Source organism: Lissotriton helveticus, chromosome 12 (genome assembly GCF_964261635.1).
Source record: "Lissotriton helveticus chromosome 12, aLisHel1.1, whole genome shotgun sequence".
In the NCBI taxonomy this organism is placed as follows: Eukaryota; Metazoa; Chordata; class Amphibia; order Caudata; family Salamandridae; genus Lissotriton; species Lissotriton helveticus.
In genome coordinates, this window is record NC_136073.1 from 672,151,199 (window position 1) to 672,176,860 (window position 25,662).

General features: G+C 47.1%; 1 protein-coding gene across 1 annotated transcript in view; it reads right to left on the bottom strand.

Annotated features, from left to right (window-relative positions):
- The window catches only part of NRN1L (neuritin 1 like), a 164,096-nt gene extending 139,690 nt beyond the window's left edge, over positions 1-24,406 (bottom strand). Inside the window, exon 1 of the mRNA XM_078668860.1 lies at positions 24,376-24,406. Within this exon, the coding sequence (XP_078524986.1) occupies positions 24,376-24,406 (31 nt within the window). The remainder of the gene's footprint in view (positions 1-24,375) is intronic.
- Between the last annotated feature and the right edge of the window lie 1,256 nt (positions 24,407-25,662).

Consider the following 25,662-nt stretch of genomic DNA (forward strand, 5'->3'; position numbering starts at 1 on the left):
ATTATGCCGCATAATTTTTTATTTTTTTACTGTATTATTTAGTCAACTATGTCACATAATTTGGCCCTCTCCTGCCACATAATTCCAGTGGCCATAGCACACGTACCTCCGGCACATGTATTAACCACACATGCACAGTCCTGCTCCAGCCTTGTACTGTACCCTTACCAGGCACACATACAACTAACGCAGAGTCACTACTTTTGCCCTGCGCAGCACACTCCACAACTTACCTGATTTAGGCCCAGGGCGAGTTAAGCACACAGAAACTAAACTTTTAAGAAGGTGAGTGAGTCTGTAGACCTCACTCCAGTGACACAGGGTAAAAAGGTCCTGTTCATTACTACGGATTTCTACACGGTATACTGCTACTACTGTTCTCATGCTGCTTAACTCACGGTGAAGGCGGTAGGCATCCACCACAATGAGGGTAACACTTTGGGTGCCCATCCCGGTCCAACAAGACCACAATCCCTGAGACGGGCCTATGTAATGACGCACACACACGATCCGTGTTCACCCATGACAAATACAATAGCATTAGGGATCCAGCATTTTGCTGCTTCTGTCATTGCATCCAGATATATAATACAAGTAGCATTACACCTGCAACAAGCCAAGAGTATTGGCTTTACCAATGGTTGTTAGTTGTATAGGATAAATAAGCAACAACTAAGGCTTTGTTGTGTAGAATTTTGAAAATGCTTCAGTTCTGAAATGATGAGACTGTGAGAGAAATATACACAGTCTCTTTGAAGTTACATCAAAGGCTGTAAAGGGTGGTACTGCTGCAAAGTTCAAGATTTTTTTTTCACCCTGAGGGTGAGGGCAAAAGCTGAGAGACCGATAGGGACCCATCATAGCGCCTGCTTATTAGAACTGCTGGTGCTGAGCACCAGCAGGATCCGGCCTACTTAAAGCCCTGAGCCTAAGTGAACAGGACACAGGAGGTGGACGAGCATCATAGAGCAGCATGGGACATGGGGAAGCCAATTGGGATAAAGGTGATGGCAAAAGGTGCACAAACAAGAACAATGGGTGAAGAACATGAGAGAGATGAAGAGAAATGAGCATGTACCATGCACTTGCCCGTGTTCCTTACATTGCCAATGATGCTTGTAGCATCACACTCAGTTCAGTTCATCTTTATTTTGGTTCAAAGAACCATAGAAGATCATAAAGATAGTATTTACAGTAAAACACAATAAAACGCAATTATGACATAAACTGTCACTTTTGGTCATCACATTATACATGTGTTGTAGAATATTATGTGCAAGACTATCATGAGGGGATTCCATGTGTTAAAAGTCTATCTTCGCTATCCATATTTGCAAGTAGATTACATAGAGTGCATCACACTCACTCTCACTCCATTCTTCTCGCCTGCATTTCTTGGGAGCGATGCGGAGGTCTGGGTGGTGGAAGCATGCGGATAATGGGCAGGTGGCAAAGTTGAACGAGACAGCAGCAAAGGGGGTCGAAAAGGGGTCAGGCAAAGGAAACCACTGGGCTTAGGGGTAAAGTGTTGTACGAAGCAAAATGGACAAAGGTAGACAGCAAGCACCAAGCGACAGAACAGAAGACGAGTGGTGCTGAAATGGACAGCACCAGTTCAGGTCATCCAGTTCAAAACTGTCATTAGATCACCTGTTTTATGCCATGGTGCAGCAAAAAAGTGCATTGCAAAATGGCTACTCATCCGTGGGCATAACGGCTATCAGTGCACCAAAACTGGTCCACATGACGATGTCACCATGCTAAGAACCACCTAGAGCACTGCATTAGCAAAGAAAGGATATGTGATGGGCCCAGCTACTTCATGCTGTGTAATCCATTTCTTCTGGCAATATTGTGCTTGGGAGGGGGGGGGGGGTATGGCGTTCTATGATGCTGAGTTTTTAAACAGCAGTATTGTAATAGTGGATATGGAGGTACCATTCTGATTGTGGGCGTGCAGTTCGCGCATTATTTCTGGGTTAAAGGCCCTTGTGGTGCATTTGCGGGTATTCAGGGAGGACTGTACATTCTCAGGCATTGACCATAGCAGCTCAAATTCGTAATTTCCCGAATAGGTCGTATTTTTATGACATAGGGTTGTGGATGCAGCAACTTTCTCCCGGGGTCATTGTTTGTCCTGAAACGTCCCTTGCAACCTTGCCAGGTCTCTTCAGTGCATTGTTCTTTTAGAAATAGTGAGATTTGAGAAAAACAAACACTTAGTAGGTTTGCGGATTCATTTTGCATCCACGTTTAATCCTTGCTGTGGCTTTGCATGATGCGTGTCACTGGTGATCACACCGCCTTTCCTGGGGGCAGGGCCGGACTGGCCATAGCGGGCACCGGGCAATCCCGCGGTGCGCCGCAAGGGTGGGGACCAGTTTTGGGCCCCTGGGGGCCGTTTTTGTTACAGGGCCGTTTTTTGCAGCATGGCTGCAAAATCGGCCCTGTACCAAAATCGGCCGAAAACCGGCCCCGGCAAAGAGCTCGGCGGCACCTCCAACACCCCCCTCCCGAGTGGGGGCCGACCGAGCCCATTGCCGGGGCCGGTTTTCGTTCCCAGTCCGGCAGGAAGTGTATCTGGAGGCAACAATATGCTTGATGGGCTTAGACACAGCGCTATGAGTGTGGGGTTGCAAGCAACGCTGTGAATGGTAGGTTTTGCTCCTTTTGATTGGTAGTTTACTTTATGGGTTCTTTCTGGCAGCTGCACCCTCAAAAGACCAGAAACTGCCAATTTACCAATCTAACTTAGCAATGTAGTATTCTAATCCAGTGCAAGGAAATTTTCGGGAAAGTTTCACTTTCCCAAGTAATTGTAATGTAGTGTTTATATGTTGTAAATTGGTGTGTCAACGCATGTCTGATGGCTACTGCCATGAGGGCGCAGCTGAAAGCAAACACACCTAGGAATGCTGCAGCAGTGTGATTGTGGGCAGGCCCGCCTTTATGTGTTAGCAGCTTCTAACCATAAGTGTGAGCTGCCTCCAACCATAAGTGCATTTAAACCCTGTTTCTGGAGGCTGCTGTTGCCCGTGTTGTATTTTGATTGCTGTTCTTGTCATGCTGTCTTTCCCTTCCACCCTCGCTCACCTCCCCACTATCCCTCCCATTATTTCAACACACACAGTTAAAGAGGGCACGTGGGAGGGGTCGCCAACCCTGGTTTTGCCCAGGGCGCTCTCTAAGCAGAGGCCAGCTCTGATTGTGGGGTTGAGAGCAGCACGTTGCTGAGTTAGGAGGCAGATGTGTGAGTGGGGAGTTTGGGGGCAGCACGGTGATTGGCGGGTTTGGAGGTCGGGTTGGTAATGGAGGGCCGAATGGCTGCACTGCAATTGATGATGTAAGAGGTGGAGAAGTGTGGCTCAATGGTTAGAGCCGGCAGACCTCAATGCAGAGCTCTGGCCAGGGATCAGGGTTCGATTCCCGCCTCGGCGGGTCTCGGGCTCATTAATTCCCCAGACCGGATATTCTCGCCTCAGCGCCTATTCTGATCATGGGTCCAGTGCTGCAACTCTGGGCAATGGCTTGCTTAGTCTCCACAACGGCCCCCACAACGGTATACAACCTTTACCACGCAATTTTTACAACGACCTACCTTTACCACGCAATTTTTACAACGCAGGATCCATTACAACGAAGTACCATTACAACGCATGTATTTACAACGCAGGTACCTTTACAACGCATACCATTACAACGTAAGTATTGGTAAGTATATAATTTTATCAAAAATATTATAAGTTTGAGTTTTTGAGTAAAGGGGTATTTTTAGGGTTCAGGGTCAGTTTTGGGTTTTTGGGTAAAGGGGTATTTTTAGGGTTCAGGGTCAGTTTTGGGTTTTTGGGTAAAGGGGTATTTTTAGGGTTCAGGGTCAGTTTTGGGTTTTTGGGTAAAGGGGTATTTTTAGGGTTCAGGGTCAGTTTTGGGTTTTTGGGTAAAGGGGTATTTTTAGGGTTCAGGGTCAGTTTTGAGTTTTTGGGTAAAGGGGTATTTTTAGGGTTCAGGGTCAGTTTTGGGTTTTTGGGTAAAGGGGTATTTTTAGGGTTCAGGGTCAGTTTTGGGTTTTTTGGGTAAAGGGGTATTTTTAGGGTTCAGGGTCAGTTTTGGGTTTTTGGGTAAAGGGGTATTTTTAGGGTTCAGGGTCAGTTTTGGGTCTTTGGGTAAAGGGGTATTTTTAGGGTTCAGGGTCAGTTTTGGGTTTTTGGGTAAAGGGGTATTTTTAGGGTTCAGGGTCAGTTTTGGGTTTTTTGGGTAAAGGGGTACAGGGTAAAAATTAAGTACAATACATTTTAAATTACATTAAATTAAATTAAATTAAATTAAATTAAATTAAATAAAATTAATTAAATCAAATTAAATTAAATTAAATTATATTAATTTTAATTAATTTACATTTAAAAAAATATTATAAACTTACCAATACTTACGTTGTAATGGTATGCGTTGTAAAGGTATCTGCGTTGTAAATTCATGCGTTGTAATGGTACTTCGTTGTAATGGATCCTGTGTTGTAAAAATTGCGTGGTAAAGGTAGGCGTTGTAAAAGTATGCGTTGTAACGTCATACATCCCCCCACAACGCGAGGGATGCCTGGTCTGCACCATGGGGGTGCCCAGGAGTGGACACCTCACAGGGAAAGCCAGGAAGGGTTCCCCTGCGGTATTCGTACAAGCGCCGGGAAACCCACTGCGGGTAGCTGTGCGCTATACAAGTACAAAAAACATTTACAAGAGGTGGCACTGTGAATAGTGGGTTAAAAGATGAGGACTTTGAAGGCAGTGCTGGGTTGAGGGGATCACTGTGCTTGCAGCAAGCGCTGTAAGTGGCACTTAATATTCTGTGGAGAAACGTGAGATGTGAGGACAACAGCACTACGGTTATGACTCGAGTTTGAAAGCCGAGGATACCACTGTGGGTTTTTCGAGGCAGCTCTGAATACAGAGGGTTTAGGGTTGATGGTAGAATGGCGGTAATTGTGTTTTTTAAGAGCTTTGTAGTAGCTGAGGCTTTGATCACAACACCTCATCAGATTTCAATCTTCCACGCAAGACTTATTTTTATTACAGGACACTCCCCAGAGTGGATACAAATGCAGTCATCACCCTGGGGCTCGCGGCTGGCCTGGGAACGTGACGTGCGCGGGGCCCTGGTGCCATGACCGCACTGCCTCGGCGCCTCGGGATATTCTCCCTGGTGACATGACGAGAGCCGGGCCCTTTACTTTCCGGCAGTGGCAGTGAGTGCCAATAAACACCCCTGTCCTCCTCCTGGCCTGCCAGCAGGGGGCGCTCTTCCTACTCTGGCGGGCCTCTCTGCTCTGCCACGTGCCCGTGTGTTCCCTCTTCTGACAGGAATATGATCCACGTTACGTGGCTGCAGGGCACAAGTTGTAAAAAAATAAGTGGGGGGACGCTGTCGCTGGAAGTGACATCACGACCGGATGTGACGTCACGAAGGGTGCCGAGCTCCTCGTCCCAGAGAGGCCAAAGAGTGAAGTCCAGCTGTTTGGCAGGGAGGAATGGCGTCCCCCCGGTAAAATAAGTGGGGGGACGCCGTCCACCCGTGTGGTACCCCGACTCGAGCCCTGCGTGGCTGGGCGACATGCAAAGCATGTATTTGGTGACTCGGACTGGCGTTATCCCGCGTGACGCTTTGCTACAGCCATGGTGCTGAAAGATGATATTGCTAATGATCTAGAACTAACATAGTCAGGAACACAACTTTAAAATAAACTCGGTGCCACGATGCAAACACAGGGGTGCGGTGCAATTCAATGCAAACATATTCCCAAGTGTACAACGTGCTAATATCTTTCACACACACACACCTCAGGGCAGTGATCGCCCCGCTCTCAGTAGGACAGTTGCACATCCCAGAGAGGATTACTGCGGAAGCCCCTGCAGCTTCAGGTAGCAACGTCCTAGGCTACAACAGACATTGGCTACCACCAGGCTCCACCCTAGGAATGCTGCCCCAGGCCCCTATCGAGGGCCGGAGCAACACGGTTCTTGACAGAGCAGTGCTTTAAATGAGCCGGTACTGAGTACTGGCACTTTTCAGTGTTATCCCCTTGGGTACCTGAACTTTTCCCTGTGTCAAGAGAGTACCGGTACTCCTAGAAGCAATCTGGGGTATAGGTATATGCAGGGCTTTAAGTGGAATGGAAAAACTGGAGGTCTCTCCAAGGGGCGTGACTGATGCAATTAAGGGCGATGCTTAAAAAACACTTAAGCTAAAAATCTGTGCTTAGCATAGTGTTATGCCGGACTGTTCTTTTACTGCTTCTGTCATTGCATCCAGATATATAATACAACAAGTAACATTACACCTATGAGCCAGAACTATTGGCTTCGTCAATGGTTGTTAGTTGCAAATATGGCTTCGTTGTATATAACAATGCTTCAGTTCTTAAATGATGAGACTGAAAGAACTATAGCAAGTGTATTTGAAGTTACCGAAAAGGCAGGGTGGTACTGCTGCAGAGTTAAGATTTTTTTTTTCACCCTGAGGTTGAGGGCAAAAATGGAAAGCCTGATAGGGACCGGTCTCAGCACCTGCTTTTTAGAACTGAGCACCTGCAAGACCCGGCCCACTTAAAGCCCTGGGTATATGGGTACATTCAGAGCAGGTGCTGCTGAATAGGACGCTTTCAGAGGGAGCCTAGACAACAGTGTGCATTCCAGGGCTAGGCTGCTGCTGATGCCTTAACTCTCACTGACAGTGTGACAGCAATAAAGTGATCTGGCCTGGTGGCTAGAGATCCCAATAATTAAACTGCTGCACTAGGCTGCACTCGCCACTGACTGTCAGAGCTCAGAGCCCTAATGCTTTTCGGCCAAGTTAGGTTCTTGTCTACAGTGCACAATTGGTACTTTTATGCAGTTATATATAGCGCACACTTGGCACAAGGGGAATAAAGCGCTTTAAATGTGCAAGTTCTATATGAAAGCATACTTCAACGTATGCTTTCATGTAAAACTTCTGCTTTTCAGGTAAAAAGCTGTAATGCCCGGAGGCAAAGTTCGCACTATATAAAACTGCAAAAAAACAATTACGCCCTGCACATAAGAGCTGATTTGTTAAATGCCTGTCTCGAAGCCACGCTCCTATAAGACCATCAAGACCCATCCCAATCAATTTGGCATGTACCAGCACTTCTCTTTTTCCATTTAAAGCACTGCACAGAGGTACCCCTAAGCTTCGACGATTTAACAAACCTAGGATGTCAACAATGTGACCCCATAACAGATATATCGCTTGATGAAGTAACCACCGTGATCAAGGCAGCAATGGCTGAGATGTGCCAGTGTTTCTGCTGTCAATAAATGCACATTGACTTGCACTGGAGTGCATGGCGCCATTCCTCCAGAGGGATGCTGTGATGTAATAGCGGTGGGGGGACTCGTACTGTCATCGGTGCCTCTAAAACGTAATCACGAGCTATGGGAGATTGATGAAGTCTGTGTAAGCTACTGCAGAATTGATCCGTAGTGCGCATGTAACATCACCGGATAAAGATGACGTGCATTTTTGAAGTGCGTACTACAGACACCAGTAGAAGGCCACATTTGTATGCAGAACTGGTGCTGGTCGGTGAGCATCTTTATCCTGTTACTGGCTGCCCTGTAGTACTCACTAATTGCTGTAGGAAACTGGCTCTTTATATACTACACCAAAATGAGGTATAGTGTGTATTGAGTACAGGTGACCCCAGAGGTAGGAAGAGGTTAAAGTTAGAAAGCACCTTACTCTCTATTTGTGGTAGAGTAGTCAAGCAGTAAGGCAGTATCAGAGGGCAGTGTTAAGCATTTGATGTACACACTCAGTCAGCAAATGAATTCACACAGTTAAGAACTGAACTCTAGGCCAATTGTTTTTGTATAAAAAATATACTGTTGTTTATTTTTAGAACCAAGCAAGCCTGGCACAGGTAAGCATTAAATACTTTTCAGTAATACGTTGCTGAATATAGAACAGTTTGAAAATGCAATAGAAGTTGTACTTTGTTTGATTTACAGGGGATGCAGTAGGTTGCAACACTTAGCAAATACAGTACATTGAAATGAGTAGGCTTTTTCAGTGAATTACAGGTAAATTACTTTTTACGTTACTTTTCTAACTCAGTGCTGGATACCTAGATTCAGCACTGGGACATTTCCTGCAAACAGGTAAGTAAATATGTTTTGGTTATTTGTGCGATTTTTAAAGAATATTTTTAGATTTAAAACTCCACGCTTAGAAACTTTTTGGATGAAAATTGTCAATGTTATCCTATGGAGGAAACACAGGTTATCGGTTCACAGGTAAGTAATCGACTGTGGGAGTTACATTTCTGGGGTTAGACTCAGGGGTCCCCCAGGGTCAGTGATTCACTCTTGTTACACCCTCAGCAGCACTAGGGCGGCCGGGTGCAGAGTGTCGAGGCCCAATGTTATCCAATGAGGGTTAGGGGGCCTCCAGTTGGTGGCTGCTGGCAAGCAGGCCATTGGGCTGTGGGAGCAAAGCTCCTAGGGTTAAGGTCAGGGCAAATGGGGAAACAAAGTAGCACAAAAGGTGCACCCTCATCGGTACTGGGGTGGCCGGGTGCAGAGTGCTGTTTCGATGTCGGGCGCCCTGTTGTTTTTTTATGGAGAACCACTGGTTTACAAAAGCACTGCAGGCAGGGAGAAGAAGGACTTCTGGTTGTGATCACCACCTCGGGCCAGATGTAGGTCACCAAATACCAGTCGGTAACGGCCGATTTCGGCCGTTACCGACTGGTATTTGGTGATTGAGATGTAGGGGGCCTACATTTTACAGAATCGGTAAATTTACCGATTCGGTAAATTTAACGATTCTGTAAAATACTGATTCTGTACTTTTACTGAATCGGGAAATCTATATGTAGGTGGCACTGGAAACAGTGCCACAGGCTCCTAATAATTAGTTATTTACCATGACATACTATGCCATGGTAAATAACGAATTCCTGTGTACATGCACATCTGTGCATGTACACCTGTGCCCTGTGGCACACATACATGCCCTAAGGCATGTATGTGTGTCACATGGCACACAAGCCAGAATCAGGGGTGCAACAGGGTGTCAAAGTGACACCCTGTCCCCCTTGCAAAATCGGTAATTTTACAGAATCGGTATTTACCGATTCGGTAATTGCCATTGATTCCTATGGGCCTCACCGATGCGGTAATTGCCATTGATTCCTATGGGCCTCAAGGCCCATAGGAATCAATGGCAATTACCGAATCGGTAAATACCGATTCGGTAATTACCGAATCACACAGATTAGGTAAAAAAATCAGAAAAAATACCTACATAGCATTTACCGATTTGTAAATACCGAATCGGTAAAATTCGGTATTTACGAATCGGTAAATACTAATTACCTACATCGGGCCCTTGGAGAGGTAAGTTGGTAAAGTTGGTAAGTTAAGGGTTGGTTAGGCACCATCGGTTTGGGCACACAAGGCTGTGGGGCGTCGGGTGCAGGGGTGCCTTTTGGGGTCAGATCTTCTTACCAGCTCCTGGTCGCGGTCAGGGGGGCCTTCTGGATTTAGGCTGCAGGCATCGGGCTGGAGGCTTGAGGCAGGTCAGGGGTTGCCGGATCTCGGGTCAGGATCGCCGGGGTGATCTCCTCGTGGTATTTTTCCACTCGAGCTCGGGCCGGGTTCGGCGGGTGCAAAGGGGGGTGGATTTGTGGTTTCCAGCTGCTGCCAGAGGTTGCAGTTGAACAAATCGGGTGCTCACGGGAGAAGCAATCTTTGGAAGTGAAGGCAGGCCGGTCCTACGGGGATTCTGAGGCTGCAGGACACACCGGGATTTCGCAGGAGCAGGTTCAAGGGGAGACTGGCCGGTAGGGCTGGAGCCTTGTCGGTGGGCGTCTTCCTCTTGTTAGCTGGCTGCATGGCTGTTCGGTCCTTCTTTTTCTTTTCTTCTTGTTGTCAGGCTGGATCTGAGGAAGCAAGGTTCAGGGTTCCCCCTAAATACTAGATTTAGGGGCGTTACAGGTAGGTAGAGGCCAATGAGTCCCTTCCCTGGAGTGGGTACACCCCCTATTGTGCCACCCTCCAGTGGGAGGGGGCAGGAGCCTGTCCCTGGTTGGTTGGGTCCCCCATCCTCATGACGGCGGGGACTCAGAGTTGTGCTTCATCTCACCTCCCCCACCTGAGGGGTGGAGTTGGCACAGGTGGGCACACCTCTCCCCCTCACTTGTTTTTCCCACTGGTTCTCCTGCCCAAAGTGGTGGGCAGAACAAGTGGGGACCAGTTGCTGAAAGTAGTAAGTGGTCTGAGGAAGCTCACAAAGGCGGTATGCCTTTGAAGCTTCCCCTTCGTGAACCCTGCCAATCCTGGGGGAGGAGGCTTGGCACATCGTCCCAGGATATGCATTGTTTCAGGCCCCCGGGAGCAGAAAGCTCTCGACCCAGGGGTCCAAAAACTTGGCTGCTGATGGCAGCCTAAGCAGCCACTTCGTCGGGACACTAGAGATGGGTTCGTTTTTAGGGTTTTAGGGGGCATCTCTGAGATGCCCTCTGTGTGCATTTTTCATTAAATCCCACACTGGCATCAGTGTGGGTTTAATGTGCTGAGACGTTTGTTACCAAACTTCTCAGTTTTCAGTGTAGCCATTATGGTACTGTGGAGTTTGTAATGACAAGCTCCCAGTACCATGTACTCTTAATGGCTGCACTGCACTTACAATGTCTAAGAATAGACTTAGACACTGTAGGGGTACAGGGCTCATTCACCTGCGCCCTCACCACTGTCATAGGGCACCCAGCTAGAGGGGTGACTGATCTAGGCCAGGGCAATGGGTTGTAGGCATGACACACAGGGATTTGTGCCATGTCGACTCTTCACTTTGTTCTGCACCAAAACACGCGGCCTGCAAAGGCAGTGTGTGTGTGTAAAGGCACAGGGCATCTAAGGGTGGCACAATAAGTGCTGCAGCCCTTAGAGTTCTTCCCTGGTCACAGTGCCCTGGGTACCTGTGGCCAGAGATGCCAATTGGGTTAGTTTTGGGGAAAGAACACAGGCCCTGGGAACCTGATTGGCAGGGACCCAGAGCACGCCAAGAAGAAGTGCATCAGTAGTCTGGCAAAAAGTGGGGGGGTTACTGCAACAGAAACCCACTTTCCTGCACTTGCCACACAGATTATAAGGGTTTTCTTTTATTTCACAGTTCCTGAGGATGCAATTAGGATCCGGGTCACAAAGGAATGCTGCCCCCTATTCACTCAAGCACACAAAAAAGAGATCGGTTGTGTCCTTGAATGAAACTCAGCCCTTGGTAACTACTTGTAGCAGCGTCCCAGTCCATGGCTATTTTACCCCGTGTGCCACCTCGGTTTGGATCCCACCGCCTCCATATACGTCCCTTTAGCACTCAGATTCGGAGTCAGCACTGAAGGTTAAACTCATGCTTACGGACTCAAATCCAGCAAGCAGCTCCCACGGACTGCAGAATGAGGCCCCGGGCCAACATAGATATATCCAGGGAGACGTATACCAGTGACTACTATGTTTTGGGTTATTTCACTGTTAGTTTATAACGGCAGTGTAAACGGGAATCTGTTTTTACAATAGTAATACCAGTCCAGAAAGAGTTTCGAACTGTACGACAAACACATCAATGTGAGTGAGCATACCTTTTACAAAGAGCATGGGCAAAAATCACCTAGATGTGATAGGAGATGGTTGGCATCATATCTGATTTGCACTGAGACGTGTACGTGTCTATGTTGTGTAACATGTACGAAGTGACTGAACTAAAAAAGTAATGAACAGGTGTAAAAAAAAAGATTAATTCAAGCATTGCACCTATCAATTTGTAGTTTACTTCAGTGTGACGCACTAAGTATGTAGATCTCATGGCCTGTGTGTAGGTCAAATTACGTAAGATTAGGTAGCCTTGGCTATGGGTGGATTCTAATGTGTGCATGTGTGGGTCACAATTCTTACGTGTGAGCCATTTTGCATGCATGTGGGTGCTGAGTTTTATAAAATATTTTGTGCGTGTGTATGTGTGAGCTAAAGTGTGTGTTGGTTACACAATTTGTTCTTCTCTAACCTATGGCAGTCCAGAGGGTTAGATCTTCATGAGTGATGAAGTAAGGGTATATTTACTGGTTTACCTTTATACCCTGGGGAAGGGATTTTTGGATGGATGTTGTTACAATTGATTTCATTGACATTTAGTGTTATCATATTGTTTTTCAGTATACTCGTATCAACACTTGGATCGATACAGATGACTCTGTAAATGGAACATTTAATTAATCATTAAGTTGCCTAATACCCTATCACTGTGTGTGTCTTCATCGATCATTTACTGTATTCTTGGGCTGAGAATGCGACGTGTTTATAGTAGATACATCCAAACACCAGGCAAATTGTGCAATAATCACTTTGCAAAATTAATTTTAGATAGATTCACCTCGGATCAGCTTTGGAAAAAAAACTGAATATATTTGGAATAAGTCTTGTAAAACTTTTGTGTATAACTTAATTTTACTGTGCCTCCAACTGTCAGTTTGTTTTTGTTTTTTAGAAAAGTTTAAGCTTTTATGTATAGTACTTACAACATTCATGGATACCAAATCTTGTTAGCTAAAAACAAATATAGGACCTTGGTGTGCTGAGTCGAAATGTTGGCATTGTACATTTAGCTTGTCTGCCACAAGTCGAGATGTGGCAGCACATGTTTTTATTTGTTACTCTTTTAGAAAAGAATTCTGTCTTTGCAGAACTTATTTGAGGCAGATATTTGCAGCAAAAGCCTGTGTTTGTCTCATTATCATGGCACTCACTGCCTGGCAGTAAGCTGTTTCCCTTATGCCCTATTACAAATATTTATGAGGTAAGTCTAACTGGGCACCTGTAGCCTGATGTAAATAATAGCTCGTGGGAAAGCTTAATATCCCAGTAGAGTAGAAGAACTGAAAACAATAAATAGATGTGGAATTTTTCAGAATATCTACTTGTCCGAGGCACAAAATGATGCTGAAATGTATTTGTCATGTAAAGAAATGCTCCTGTTTCTAAGTGTTTCGTCTTCTTTATTTAAACTACTACTAAAAAGTATGCTTTGCAACATTGCTAAACGAAAATATATTTCTATTCTTGCAACAATATGCTACGGAGCTTTGAACTTGTCTTGGGTGTCATATGCATGTCTTGGGTGTGCGTTTTAACAACATTTACACATTGATTTTGCAAGTCTAATACTCTGCTGGTGTAGGGATGAAACTGTTACTGAACTACTGAGAGAGAGATAAATCATTAGGACTGGGCCATGTGAAAGGCAGGTTGGAAACGAATTATTGTAGAAGGCACACTTATTTCGCACTTTGGTAACTGTGACTAATACATTACTAACACTGTTGGAAATGGGATCCCTGGCTGGCCAGGGCTTTCGCCAAAGTCAGTCAGAGACCACCACCCCCAAGTCAGGGCAAGGGAGTTACACGCCAAGATAACCCCTGCTCACCCTCTAAGTAACGTGGCGCGAGCAGCAAGGCTAAACTTGGAGGCGATGTAAGTTAAGTATTTGCACACGCACCCCAGCAACAACACCCAGGCCCACCACAAAGGAAACTCCACACAAGGTTATATAAAAATAGCCTTTGTATTACACCAAAACACATTAGATAAAACACACACTTTACAATGTGCCAGAGGCACGGGCAGAATTTACAAGGGATTATGTACAAGACAGGGCCACCTGGACCACTGTCAGGAATCAGAAGTAAAACTTTCAGAAATAGCACTTGGAATGTAAAATTACTTTAGCATAACATAGCACCCAACCAGTAACTACTGGTAACAGGACCTCACGAGCACCACCTGTACTAGGGAGAAAACAACCACCTAAGTATTACAATACCTGTAGGGGTGTAAGCACATAACACATGATGCAATGCATAACATTAATTCAGAGGTGTAATAATAAAACACAGTTGCGCAAAACTCAGAAGTCACCACCTGTGACGGTCCCTGTGTCCCAATGTCCGGGCCTAAACGTAGCAGTTGCCCACAAAGTGCTGGGCAACTGGTGCAGGGAAAGTTAGGGCAACGTTGGAGCCTCTCTGGCTCAAGAACCACCACTGTGGCACTGCGGAACCTCTCTGGGCTCACAACACGAATGGCCCTCTCAGAGCCTCTCTGGGCTCTTAAAGCAAGAAAATGTCCCCTCTGAGCCTCTCAGGCTCAAACACAACTGTGGCACCTTTTTGTGGTAGTCCCCCTTTCTGGGGGACTCGAGGACAATGGCCCACGCTAGGTAGGAGCCCCGCTCGGGAGACTCGCTGTGCCTAAAATGCCCCCAGAGCCTCTCCTGGGCTCCTAACAAGTGTGCCGCCTTGGTTGGAATCCCCCCCTCTGGGGGACTCGAGACGCAGAAAATGCCCCTGGAGCCTTTCGCCAGGCTCCACAACAATGAGCACGAGATCGCGCTCCTTGGGGGGGGGGGGGGCGGACACCGACAACGTGTCCCGGCGCCCCTCCCTTCTCTACTTTGGCCGCACTCACCGGGGCTTCGGCCTCACACCCCCTCCCGGTCAGCTCCACTCACCGCTGTCTGCGAGGCTGCCGGTCACTTCCCTGCTCCCGGGACACAGGAGAGCTCCCGCACCTCGGGGCTCTCCTTCTCAGTCGGGGACCGGCTTCCTCCTTCCTCTGTGTGCAGCGCGGGGCTCTCCTTCCGGCACCGGAGCCCCGCCTGCCTCTGCAGCCGCCCTGCTCCTCTCACAGCACTTCCTGGGGCCGGAGCGCAGGGTAGGCTCCTGTCGACTTCCGGCTGTCCCACCTGTTCCGCCTGACTTCCGGTTCGGGGCCGCCAATGGCAGCGCGGCCCTGATGGTGTAAAGGCGGGACTTCCGGGTCGCCGTAGGCAGCGCGGCGGCCCCGCAGGGTTCCTGGGCTGCGGCGGTGATTTCCACACGGGGTGAGCTCCCGATAATTTCAATAAATCACGCAAATATGCGGCGTGGGCAGCCGCTAGAGCAGCAAAATGCAGGGTGGGCACCTGCCTTACAAAAGCGCTCCCAAGCGCCTCGTGGTCGATATAAAGCGCTCTCAAGCGCTAGTGGGCACAAACCACAGCGCTCCCAGCGCTAGGACGAAACAAAGCGCTCTCAAGCGCTAGAGGGAAAAGCCAAGCGCTCCTAGCGCTATAAATCAGGAAAGGACCCAGCAAAGTCCCTGTAGGCAGGCAAGGGGCAAAGCTGGGCCCAGAGCCAGCACACTGGGTCTCCAGGCAGGGAGACACCCCAAGTGGCGGTCCTCTGGCCCAGCAGCAGCAACAGCCCCCTCAGGATCCTGGAAGAGAACAACATCTGTGGGGACACAGCCCCATTTTTATACACCATTTTCCTTTGTCTGAAGGTGCAGGGTGGGGGCGGAACCAGTCGCAGCTGGTTCTTGAGTACTCTGTTTACCTCAACCACCCTCTCTATTCACTGGCAGGGCTTGGGTCATTAGACACACCACAGGGGGGCGGAGCCAGCATTGTGTGGGGAAAACCCAGCCCATCCAGGACACAGGTACACTCCTCCCACACATCACTCATGCTAATCTCCCACTCACCACCGGGCAGACCCATCCAGACTTTCTGGAGCCTGGCATGCCAGCCAGCTCCAGCCAATCACACTCCAGCACCCTCACTGCACACGTACAGCCATGTCTAGAAGTAGCACTTCCCTTCTAGACACATACATGCTGCATACACCATCTCGCAGCATTCACTCTCACGAGTTCACACATACCAGACTCAAGCCTGTACACCCCACGCATCAGGAACTACCAGGGACACATACATTCCCCATGCATTCCTATGGGCGGGCAGGCCTAGCTCAGCACATGCACTCAGAGTGCGCACGCACTTTCCACTGGGACAGTGAAAGTGCGCAGAATTCCTAAAATCACCATCACCAGGTCACCATTTCACGCAAAAAGTCTAGGGGTGAACCTGCCCTAAGGGCCAAAGTCCAACACACACAATCTGCTTTAATAGCAGTAACCCACTGATTTTGGAATTGCTAATCTGAATAAACTCTGCCATCAGCATATTTACCCTCTGTTTTGTGACTGAGATTAGAACCTGCTCGATTTGCAGGTAGTTATTAATCCAATTAAGTATCCCACGGGGATTCGAACCAGTGAACTGGGCAACAGGTAAAGAACTCTGCAGTAGGCCCATTCCATGTGACATCTAACATTTTAACCTAAATAGTTGTTTTATTTTTAAGGCACACTCTGAATTTCTTCATTATTTCTTTTTCTTTCCTCTGCCCCTCTAGCCACACTGTGGTTCATTGGCCCCGAGTCTCTTCTTTCATTTATTTTACCGAGTTTATTTTACACTGACATTATTTTCCATTATTTTCTTCATTATGTTCTTACCCCTCCGCCTTCATTTCTTTTATTGACAGCACCCTTCTTGGTTTGCCTCGTTTCTCCCATCTCCTTCCATCCTGGGCTCGTGCTTTTTCCTTGACTCTCCGTTTGTATGGAGGTGCTGGTGAAGGATGAGGGAAATAGAATGGACACATAAGCGGCGGCTTCTCTGCCAAGGCGGAAGAGCGTCACCCCCACTGCTCTGCGAGCGGGTCGGGTGGGGCTGGGCTGGCCAGAGCAGGGTCAGGGAAGGAGTGTTAGGCTCACTCTAAAATGCTCAGGGCTATTTGGCCAGCCCTCTTGGGCCGAGGCTGCATTACTCAGCCTGGTGTGGAACATGCACAGCTTCCCTGTACCCATCTGAGTACCGAACACGGGGTTCAAGTCAAACACAACGCTGCATTGCATCATTGTGATTGGCCAGGGGATTCTGGGAGGCTGTGTGCTTCCTGTTGTGGCGCCGAGAAGAAGTCAGAGAGGAACAGCGGCCGGCGGAACCCAGGTAAGTCATTTTCTTTTCTTTTTTAATCTCCCATTCGTTCCCCCTTGCCCACCACCCCCATTCAGTAGCAGCCGCTACTGGGATACAGGCTGTTTTTTTGGGAGATCGTAAAAACCTTCAGTCAGTAACAGTGCCAGAGATCTCTACCCACTGCGGTAGATAGAAAAACATACAACCCTGCAGGGAAACACATACCCCAGAACACCGAACCACCCCCTTAAACACACATGCAAGCACACACACGTACAATCCTGCACAGACATACACATAGCCCTGCACGGACACACACCACCATAAGCCCACACACAAACTTTACATCAGATGCATATTCCCCGCAGACCTAGTCCTGAAGTACCCACCTCCGCAGCAAACCCACTGCGCCAATGATCAGGGCTGCAGCATGGATGCATGGATCCCAGGGTGTGGGCTGAGGGTGGGAGTAGTGAGGAGAAGGGGCACTGAGCGATATAGGAGATGAAAGTGCCTGCATGCAGTGGACTACCAAGAGAGCAGGGTTGTAGAGGCTGCACCCACAGAAGAGGAGGGCGAGAGCACGGGAGACAAGGCACCTTAAACAGTTATAGAGGCACCAATGGGCACTGCCATGAAAGTCTGAGTCAGGCTAGGAGCACACCACACCCCCACACTGGGGCAGATCTGGAGGAGAGAGAGGAGTCCAGCTGAAGGCTGTTATAACAAGACTGGTGACAGGATGTTCCAAAGGCTGTGGGGCTGTACTTCCTATTGGCGCACAGCTGTTCCCCTACTGACCCATTGCACTGCAGCTGTTCGCATGTTTCCTTGTTAGCAACTTTAATTTTAAGCAAGTATTGGGAAAGCCAATAGGTCTCGCCTATGCGAGAGCTATTGGCTTTGGCAATGTGTTTTAGCCATGTTGTACACTAGTGTAGCTGCTGTTCAGCATGGATAAACGTTAGTGGCGCGGTGGGGTAGAATGGATTAGGGTAGAGTGGAATGGGGTAGATTGTAGTCACGTGCAGTGGGGTAGACTGAGGTAGCATGGTGTGGGATAGACTGGCATAATGATGAGTGGGGTAGATTGGGATAGCATGGAGTGGGGTAGATTGGTTCACAGCAGAGTGGGGTAGATTGCAGTGGAGTGGGGTAGATTGTAGTGGAGTGGATTTGAGTGAAGTGGGGTGGGTTGAGTGGGGCAGATTGGAGTGGAGTGGGGCTACTTGGAGTGGGGTAGATTGGATAGATTTGAGTAGGGTAGACTGGATGGAGTGAGGTAGGGTAGAGTGGGGTAGATTGGAGGGGAGTGGAGTACTTAGAGTTGGGCAGATTAGAGTAGGGTAGATTGTAGTGGAGTGGGGTAGATTGTAGTGAAGTGGAGTGGGGTATATTGGAGTGGAGAGGGGTAGAATGAAGTGGAGGGGTGTAGGGATGATGGGTGTGTAGTGGAGTGCCTTACAGTGAAGTGGCGTGGAGTGGCCTGGCATAGAGTGGAGCAGAGTGCAGAGTGCTGTAGAGTGACGTGATGTAGAGTGTTGTAGAGTGCAGAGTGCTGTAGAGTGACGTGATGTAGAGTGTTGTAGAGAGGAGTAGTGTAAAGTGGAGTGGGGTAGTGTGGAATACGCATGGTGTGGTAGCGCATTGCCATTACAGATAACACATTTCCAATTGAAAATGGCCATTACATTTGCACAGACGTACAGTTTTACTGCGCACAAATGCTGTCCTCAGCGCCGGGACACCTCCGTTGGGGGTAGCCGTGCGCTCTACAAAATTCATAAATAAATAAAATAAATATGTGTGGAAATGTCATCACCAAGTGCATTGAGTTGTTTAGATGATATTACAATATTTGTTTCCACCACACTTCAGAATTACAAAAAAATGTGCTTCATTTCTACTGTTCTCATTCTGATGTATTCTGAAATATCAGCACAATTCATTTTTGTTGTATGCTAAAAAAGGTAACATCCTTCAGCCTGTCCTCTCGCATGGGTACTCAGCAGGATGGATTGCCACATACATTATCTCACTTTAAAGTCAGCAAACAAAAGTAAATACCAAGTTCCCTAGGAATACAAAGCCTGACAATTGACCTCTGTCTTTGAATGCACAGCCAATGAGACAAGATACAAACAACATTTAAAGGCCTATTTACATATAGCAAGTACTCACAGCTCACGAAATTAAGCTGGACAGCCTAAAACAATTAGCAAAGCACAGAGCCAGTTAAGAATGATGCCCTCTTTAGAGTGGCTAAACAAAAAGAAAAAATAGACCCCAATAGTACGAGCAGTATAAGAACAAAAGTTCTTGGGCCATGCCATAAGGAAGGGTTAAATGCAAGAAGAGGGAAGTGCTGACCGCAGAACTGACCAGCAAGAAGCAGGCAATTGAGAGTGGCTTTGAAGCCCACCAATGGTAAGTAATGGGAGGGCACGAAGCCCTCTAATGGTAAACAAAATGTCTTGAAGAGACAGCGCATGCGCTTTCTACATAAGACATAAAAACGTGCTGCTAAAGATGCTTTTCAACAGAAAAAAAATTGTGCTGCAGTCCCAACCATCAATACCAGCTCTGTCTTTGTTCACATAACTTAAAGTTAGGTGTCTGTCTGGCAAAATAGATGTTAAAACGTGTGGTTCCCTACAGCAAACCAAATATCTCAGGCAACATATATTCCATGACCCTTATATTTTTCATATGCTTAGTAGCACAACTGTGAAACATTTTCAGCCAGATTCATCAAGGCAAAATCGGCTTGCAAAGGGCCAGATTCGGAGAATCTGGCCCTTTGCAAGCGCTATTTTTGCATTTGGGACTAATCATCCCAAATGCAAAAATCGCAATTCTAGAAATCGCTAAATTGCGATGAATTGCATTTATGGAATCTCAATTTGAGATTCCTTAAATGCAATTCATGAACCATTTTAAAATTGAGAATTCGCAATCTGGGGCCGCTATTTACCGCGTAGTCTAATTACGTGGTAAATAGCGAAAACTTAGAAAAATGCACTTTAGTGCATTTTTCTAAGTTGTATGTTACACACACACATGTCCTTTGGACATGTGTGTGCGCAACACCAGTGTACATTACCATTTATGGGGTGCTACAGGGTGTCCTTTGGACACCTTGGCACCCTTGAAATCGCCTCCTTATTTGCGAATCGCTAATTGCTAATCGCAAATAGGGAATGACTCCCCATTCATTCCTATGGATGAATGGGAAAGCCATTCCTTATTTGCGATTAGCAATCAGCGAATCGCAAATAAGGAAGCAGTAGAAATCTCTAAAAATATTGCGATTTCTACATGAATCCCGTTTTGCGAGTCTTTAATAGCGATTCCTTAAAAATCGCTATTAAGGACTCGCAATACATGACAATGATGAATCTGGGGGTTAGTTCCTTTGAAAAACAGCTAATGAAAATATATGAAATTGTCAACATCATACACTCAGAAAACACACTTTGAGTAGAAAATTAAACCTAGAAAATTAAACCTATTTGTTTTAGCTTTAATCCGTCCATTTGTGCCTGGGCGTATCTGCCCATAGTTCCACTTCATGTGTTTCACTTAGAAATATTCCATCTTTTAGCCAATACAACTTTCCATTCTTGGATGTGTAGTGTTGCTTGTACTCTTAGAATCATGAAATTACGAATTTCAGCAAGGAAAACTCTTTTGACTAAAAGCCCAACTATGGGTATGGTAACGAGTGTAGGTGTTATTTAGTGCACCTGATAAATAACAATACCACGGGGTACGTTACTAATCAGGTGCGATAAATAGCACCAGCACCAATTGTGTCTTGTGCAGATTTTGGTGTTTAATGCACCAAAATCCACATGCTAAATATCGTACACATTTCCCCTGTTAAATTTCGGCAGGTGAAACCTGCCGACATTTAATAGGCTTAGGGTATTTAACACATCCAATAGTTATGGGATGTGTTAAATACCTTTTAAATCATAATTCCAACCCGTGCGTAAATAGGGCTTTACACACTAGTTGGAATATAACAAGCAACTCTTGATAAGGCCCACTATCTGGTGATCCAAATCACGACGTAGAGCCAAGTGGTAGCTGTGCACATGTCCATGTTTGCTTCTGTGTAATCATTCCGTGCGCTAATGTGTACCGAGGCCGGGATCCGAACCTGGGTCCCCAGGTTAATGAAGCCGGTATCGCTAGCGTTAAGCCACGTGTCCTCAAGAAAGTGCCTGTATGTGTATTATGTCTGTATTGATGGGTACCTGCATGTGGTCTGTGTATGTTCAGACACCGGTAGATGTGTCTGTACGCCAATGGAGGTTGTGTGAGCGCATTTATGTATGCAGTTGTCCCGCTGTGCCTGTGTATGCACTACACGAAGCCAAAGCCAAAGCCATTGCTGTAAGAATGCTCCTTTAACAAGGGTCCTCTTTCCCTGTACAGCGAGAGGATAACATAACAAACCAATGGCCTGCGGTGGGAATCCATTCTAGGTCTTGTACTTTTTGCTGGATCAACAGCACTGAACTGGGCTGCACGCAAGAATGAATTGTAGGGATGAAAAGAAGTTCCTCATACATGGGATGATGGAATGAGTGGACCAGCGGATGGTCCAAAGCCACAGCCTCATCCTCCTGCAGTGTGTGCCATGTTTGGGATCTATTTTATGACCAGTTCGCAATGTACTGGAAATACATGTGGACGATATTGATTCGAGGACTGAGGGCAGAGGGATGAAGAGTGAGGAATGAGGGATAAGCATTGAGGAATGAGCAATCTGCCACTAGACCTAGTGGGTTATGATTTTGTACATATTTCATTCCCTGTTGTTTGTCCACTTCTCTTTTTTAATGCAGACCCAGTGCATAATTGGGTGATTACTAGTCCTCATACCCTTATGACTTTGCCAGTAAGTCGTTGTGTGGCAATGAAACATGTTAGCCATTCACACTAAAATGGTCTCAACATGTGACTTTGTTATAATCATGATTATGGGCCTGGAATAAAGACATATGCTAGATGCCAGATACAACTCATTATTCATAGAAACATTGATAGGAAGATAGTATAGTCATCTCTTCCTAAATGAGGACCTAGAGGAGACTGATGTGTGGTTTTGACTTTGGAGAAGTACACACAAGAAGCACTATTATATGTATTCTTAGTATTGGTACCTTATGGCTACATAGAAATGTTACCAATGATGATAAAGCAAGAAAGTTGGTGAGAAACAGCCAACTTGATCATGGTGGTCGTTTAAGTAAGGCACTTCCTATTTTTTCATACAATCATTATGAATTGTTTTGCTTTGTATGTCCGCTGTCATTGGGCCTGATAAAAATATCACACACAGGCATAGGGCTTGTCTCTGAATAGATATCGGAGCATGAACTTCACCAAATGAAAACACAGACTTCAGGGATTGACTTTTGAGAAATATATATTTTGTGTGATAAATATCAAGGGCTGTGTTGTTGACATGATCTTATTTGCTTGTCAACAGTATACCTTCAATGTTATTTCCTAGGATGGGTGATTCAACTGTAACTTACAAGGTCACTGGTGTTCAGATTTGGCTTCTTTGGAAGCGAGAATATTATCTTCTGTCTTGATGGCATCCGGAGGGTACCTTAGGCAAGGAACGGTCAGACGATCATAAGTAGGGGCATTTTGGCGTTAGCTGGAATTTCTTTCACTGTAGATGGTGGGATCACATTGGGTGGATTTAGAGTTTCAGGGATGCTTGAAATAGCCAAAATGTGGCAGATGTTCCATGCTCCATATTTATAGTGAGGCAGTCACCTCTCTACACTCTAAACAGGGCAGAGATAACATCTGCTGCTCTCTATCAGATTTTCCACACCTGCTGAGCTCTAAATCAGGCTCATTGTGATCTTAAGAGGTGCTCTTCAAAGACTGGTGCAGTCCTCGCACATTGTAAGTCTAGTCAGGTTTGAAGGTGTTCCAGCTGAGTACGCTGCAGCGTGGTATCATCATGTCTTGTGTGGAACTGCGTTAGGGTACCCGGATTGGGTTAATATCACAAGGGAGAGCATTATTACCATTCTGAGCTATTTTAACAAAACGTGCATTCTAGGAGTTTTCTTTAATCTTCATTAACTTTAATGTAACCTCTTGCTCTGTTTCTTAACAAATGCTACAACTACCCACCTACAGCAGAGTATCCATATGAGTTTCATACTGTCCCATGCAGTAGGGTTTCGCATCCTTGTCCAGTGTACAGTATGTTCAATCAATCAATCCATTTGTAAAGCGCACTACTTACCTGTGAGTGCATCAGTAGTCTGGCAAAAAGTGGGGGGGGGTTACTGCAACAGAAACCCACTTTCCTGCACTTGACACACAGATTATAAGGGTTTTCTTTTATTTCACAGTTCCTGAGGATGCAATTAGGATCCGGGTCACAAAGGAATGCTGCCCCCTATTCACTTAAGCACACAAAAAAGAGACCGGTTGTGTCCTTGAATGAAACTCAGCCGTTGGTAACTACTTGTAGCAGCGTCCCAGTCCATGGCTATTTTACCCCGTTGCCACCTCGGTTTGGATCCCACCGCCGCCATATAAATCCCTTTAGCGCTCAGACTCGGAGTCAGCACTGAAGGTTAAACTCATGCTTACGGACTCAAATCCTGCAAGCAGCTCCCACGGACTGCAGAATGAGGCCCCGGGCCAACATAGATATATCCAGGGAGACACCAGTGACTACTATGTTTTGGGTTATTTCACTGTTAGTTTAGAACGGCAGTGTAAACGGGAATCTGTTTTTACAATAGTAATACGAGTCCAGAAAGAGTTTCGAACTGCACGACAAACACATGTGGAGCTGCTGTGCTGGGTCGAGCACCGGGAGCTTGCCCCGGACGCGTGGTGCCCCTCCTGCCTGTGCTGCCGCTCAGTTGCCCCGGAGCTGTGGGCTGGGCCGCGACGTGGGAGGCCACCCCAGTCACGTGTGCCCCTGCTGTGCGCGCTGCAGCGCGATCCGGGAGCCTTCCCCGGTCGCGTGCCTGTGCCCGACTTTGCTGCACGATCCGGGAGCTTACCCCGGTCGCGTGCCTGTGCCCAACTCTAAGGCGCGATCCGGGAGCCCACCCCGGTCGCGTGACTGTGCCTGCCTGCCGTGAGCTGCCCCGTCTGTCTGCCAGACTCTTGCCGTGTGTTTGTCCTGGACCCGGAGTCTGCCCTATGCTTGGAGGTACCAATGCTTTGCCTTGGACTATGTGATTGGGGCTGTAATCTCGCGAGGTGCGAGATTTCACGGCGGCCATATTGGAGTCAGGCATTTTCAACCAATCACTGTGAAGATTGCCCGGCGGCCATTTTAGGGTCAGATGAAGTGCTGCAATTCAATGCAAAAAACCTGCAGGGTGTAGTTTCCTCAATGTTTTCTTCATTATTAGACAGATATAAGCGCAAGGAGGGGTCCTAAGCTGTTCCTATGGCTGCACGCTGAGTGATTTCATCACCGATTGTAAGAGCAACACTCACCTGCGGCATCGATGAACTCAGTTTTCGCCATATCGTGCCTGCTGCGAGTGCTGGTATTATTGCGTCTGCGCCAGGTGGGAGGCGCTGCAAGTCTCCCTGTGTGTGTAAATTCTGTATTTTTATTCGGCCCATCACTATCAAGCACCCCAGTCCGTCTTGTCGGGGTCCCCAACATCAAGACAGCTTCAAACATCTGCCGGGCCGGTGTCCCCTGAGTCCACGTCGCAACTTGGAGGTCCCAGATTTGGTATGTTAGGAGTCCCTTTTCTACGCCCACCGGAACCCCTAGCTCCTATATCGGGGTGAGGCATGGGCCTTCGGTGGCAGGAATGGCTGGAAGACTTTGAGGACTTCATGAAGGGATCCCATGTGACTGAGGAAGAGCAGCAACTGATTGCATTGCGCAATCTCATCGGGAAAGATATTGGCCAGATTATAAAGGAACTGCCGGCTGATGCGACGTCGTCTTATGCCAACGTGCGTGACGCACTTAACAGGAAATTTCTTCACAAATGGAATATAGATTACGAAAGATACACGTTCAACTTAGCATCCCAAGAAAAGGATGAGCCCATGAGTACATTCATCACGAGAATTAGACGCTTGGCACGCTACTGTGACTTCGACTCGTTCACAACAGAAGATGCTCTTCGACAGCGAATTATAGAAGGGTGTCAGTCTGAGTCCCTACGCAGACGTCTATTAAAGAAAAGTTACTCTCTGGATGAAATTGAAGAAATGACGCGAGTACACGATCAGGCAGAAGAGCACGCCAAACGAATGGAAGCTGGAAGAAGCGAAAAACGCGAGCAGGCGTTCCGGCTTCAGTCTCGCAACACGAACAGGTCTTCGCCTGCAAAGCAACGATCATCCAGATCCAAATTCCAGTCTCACTACACAGGCCGTCGTCGTCGCAGTACCAGTAGGACTGACAAACGACAGGAACGCCAACTCAAATGCTATCGCTGTGGGTATGACTTCCCTCATACAGAGACTTGCCCTGCATTAGGCCAAAAATGCAGGAAGTGAAAGAAGGGACAACCACTTTGAGAGCATCTAAGGAACACCTCGAAAAGACACCCAGCGAGACAAGTAAAGGCAACCCAGTCAATCCAACACACGTCATCATGCTAAAGCAGTGCGTGATCGCAGAGACTCTTCCACTGGTTCGTCACAGTCCAGTTGTCATTCTCATGGGACATACCAATCATGTCGCTCACAGTCTCGTGAGTCAAGATCGCTGTCACCAATATCGCAAGAAAGTGATGAATATGTATGCATGGTCGC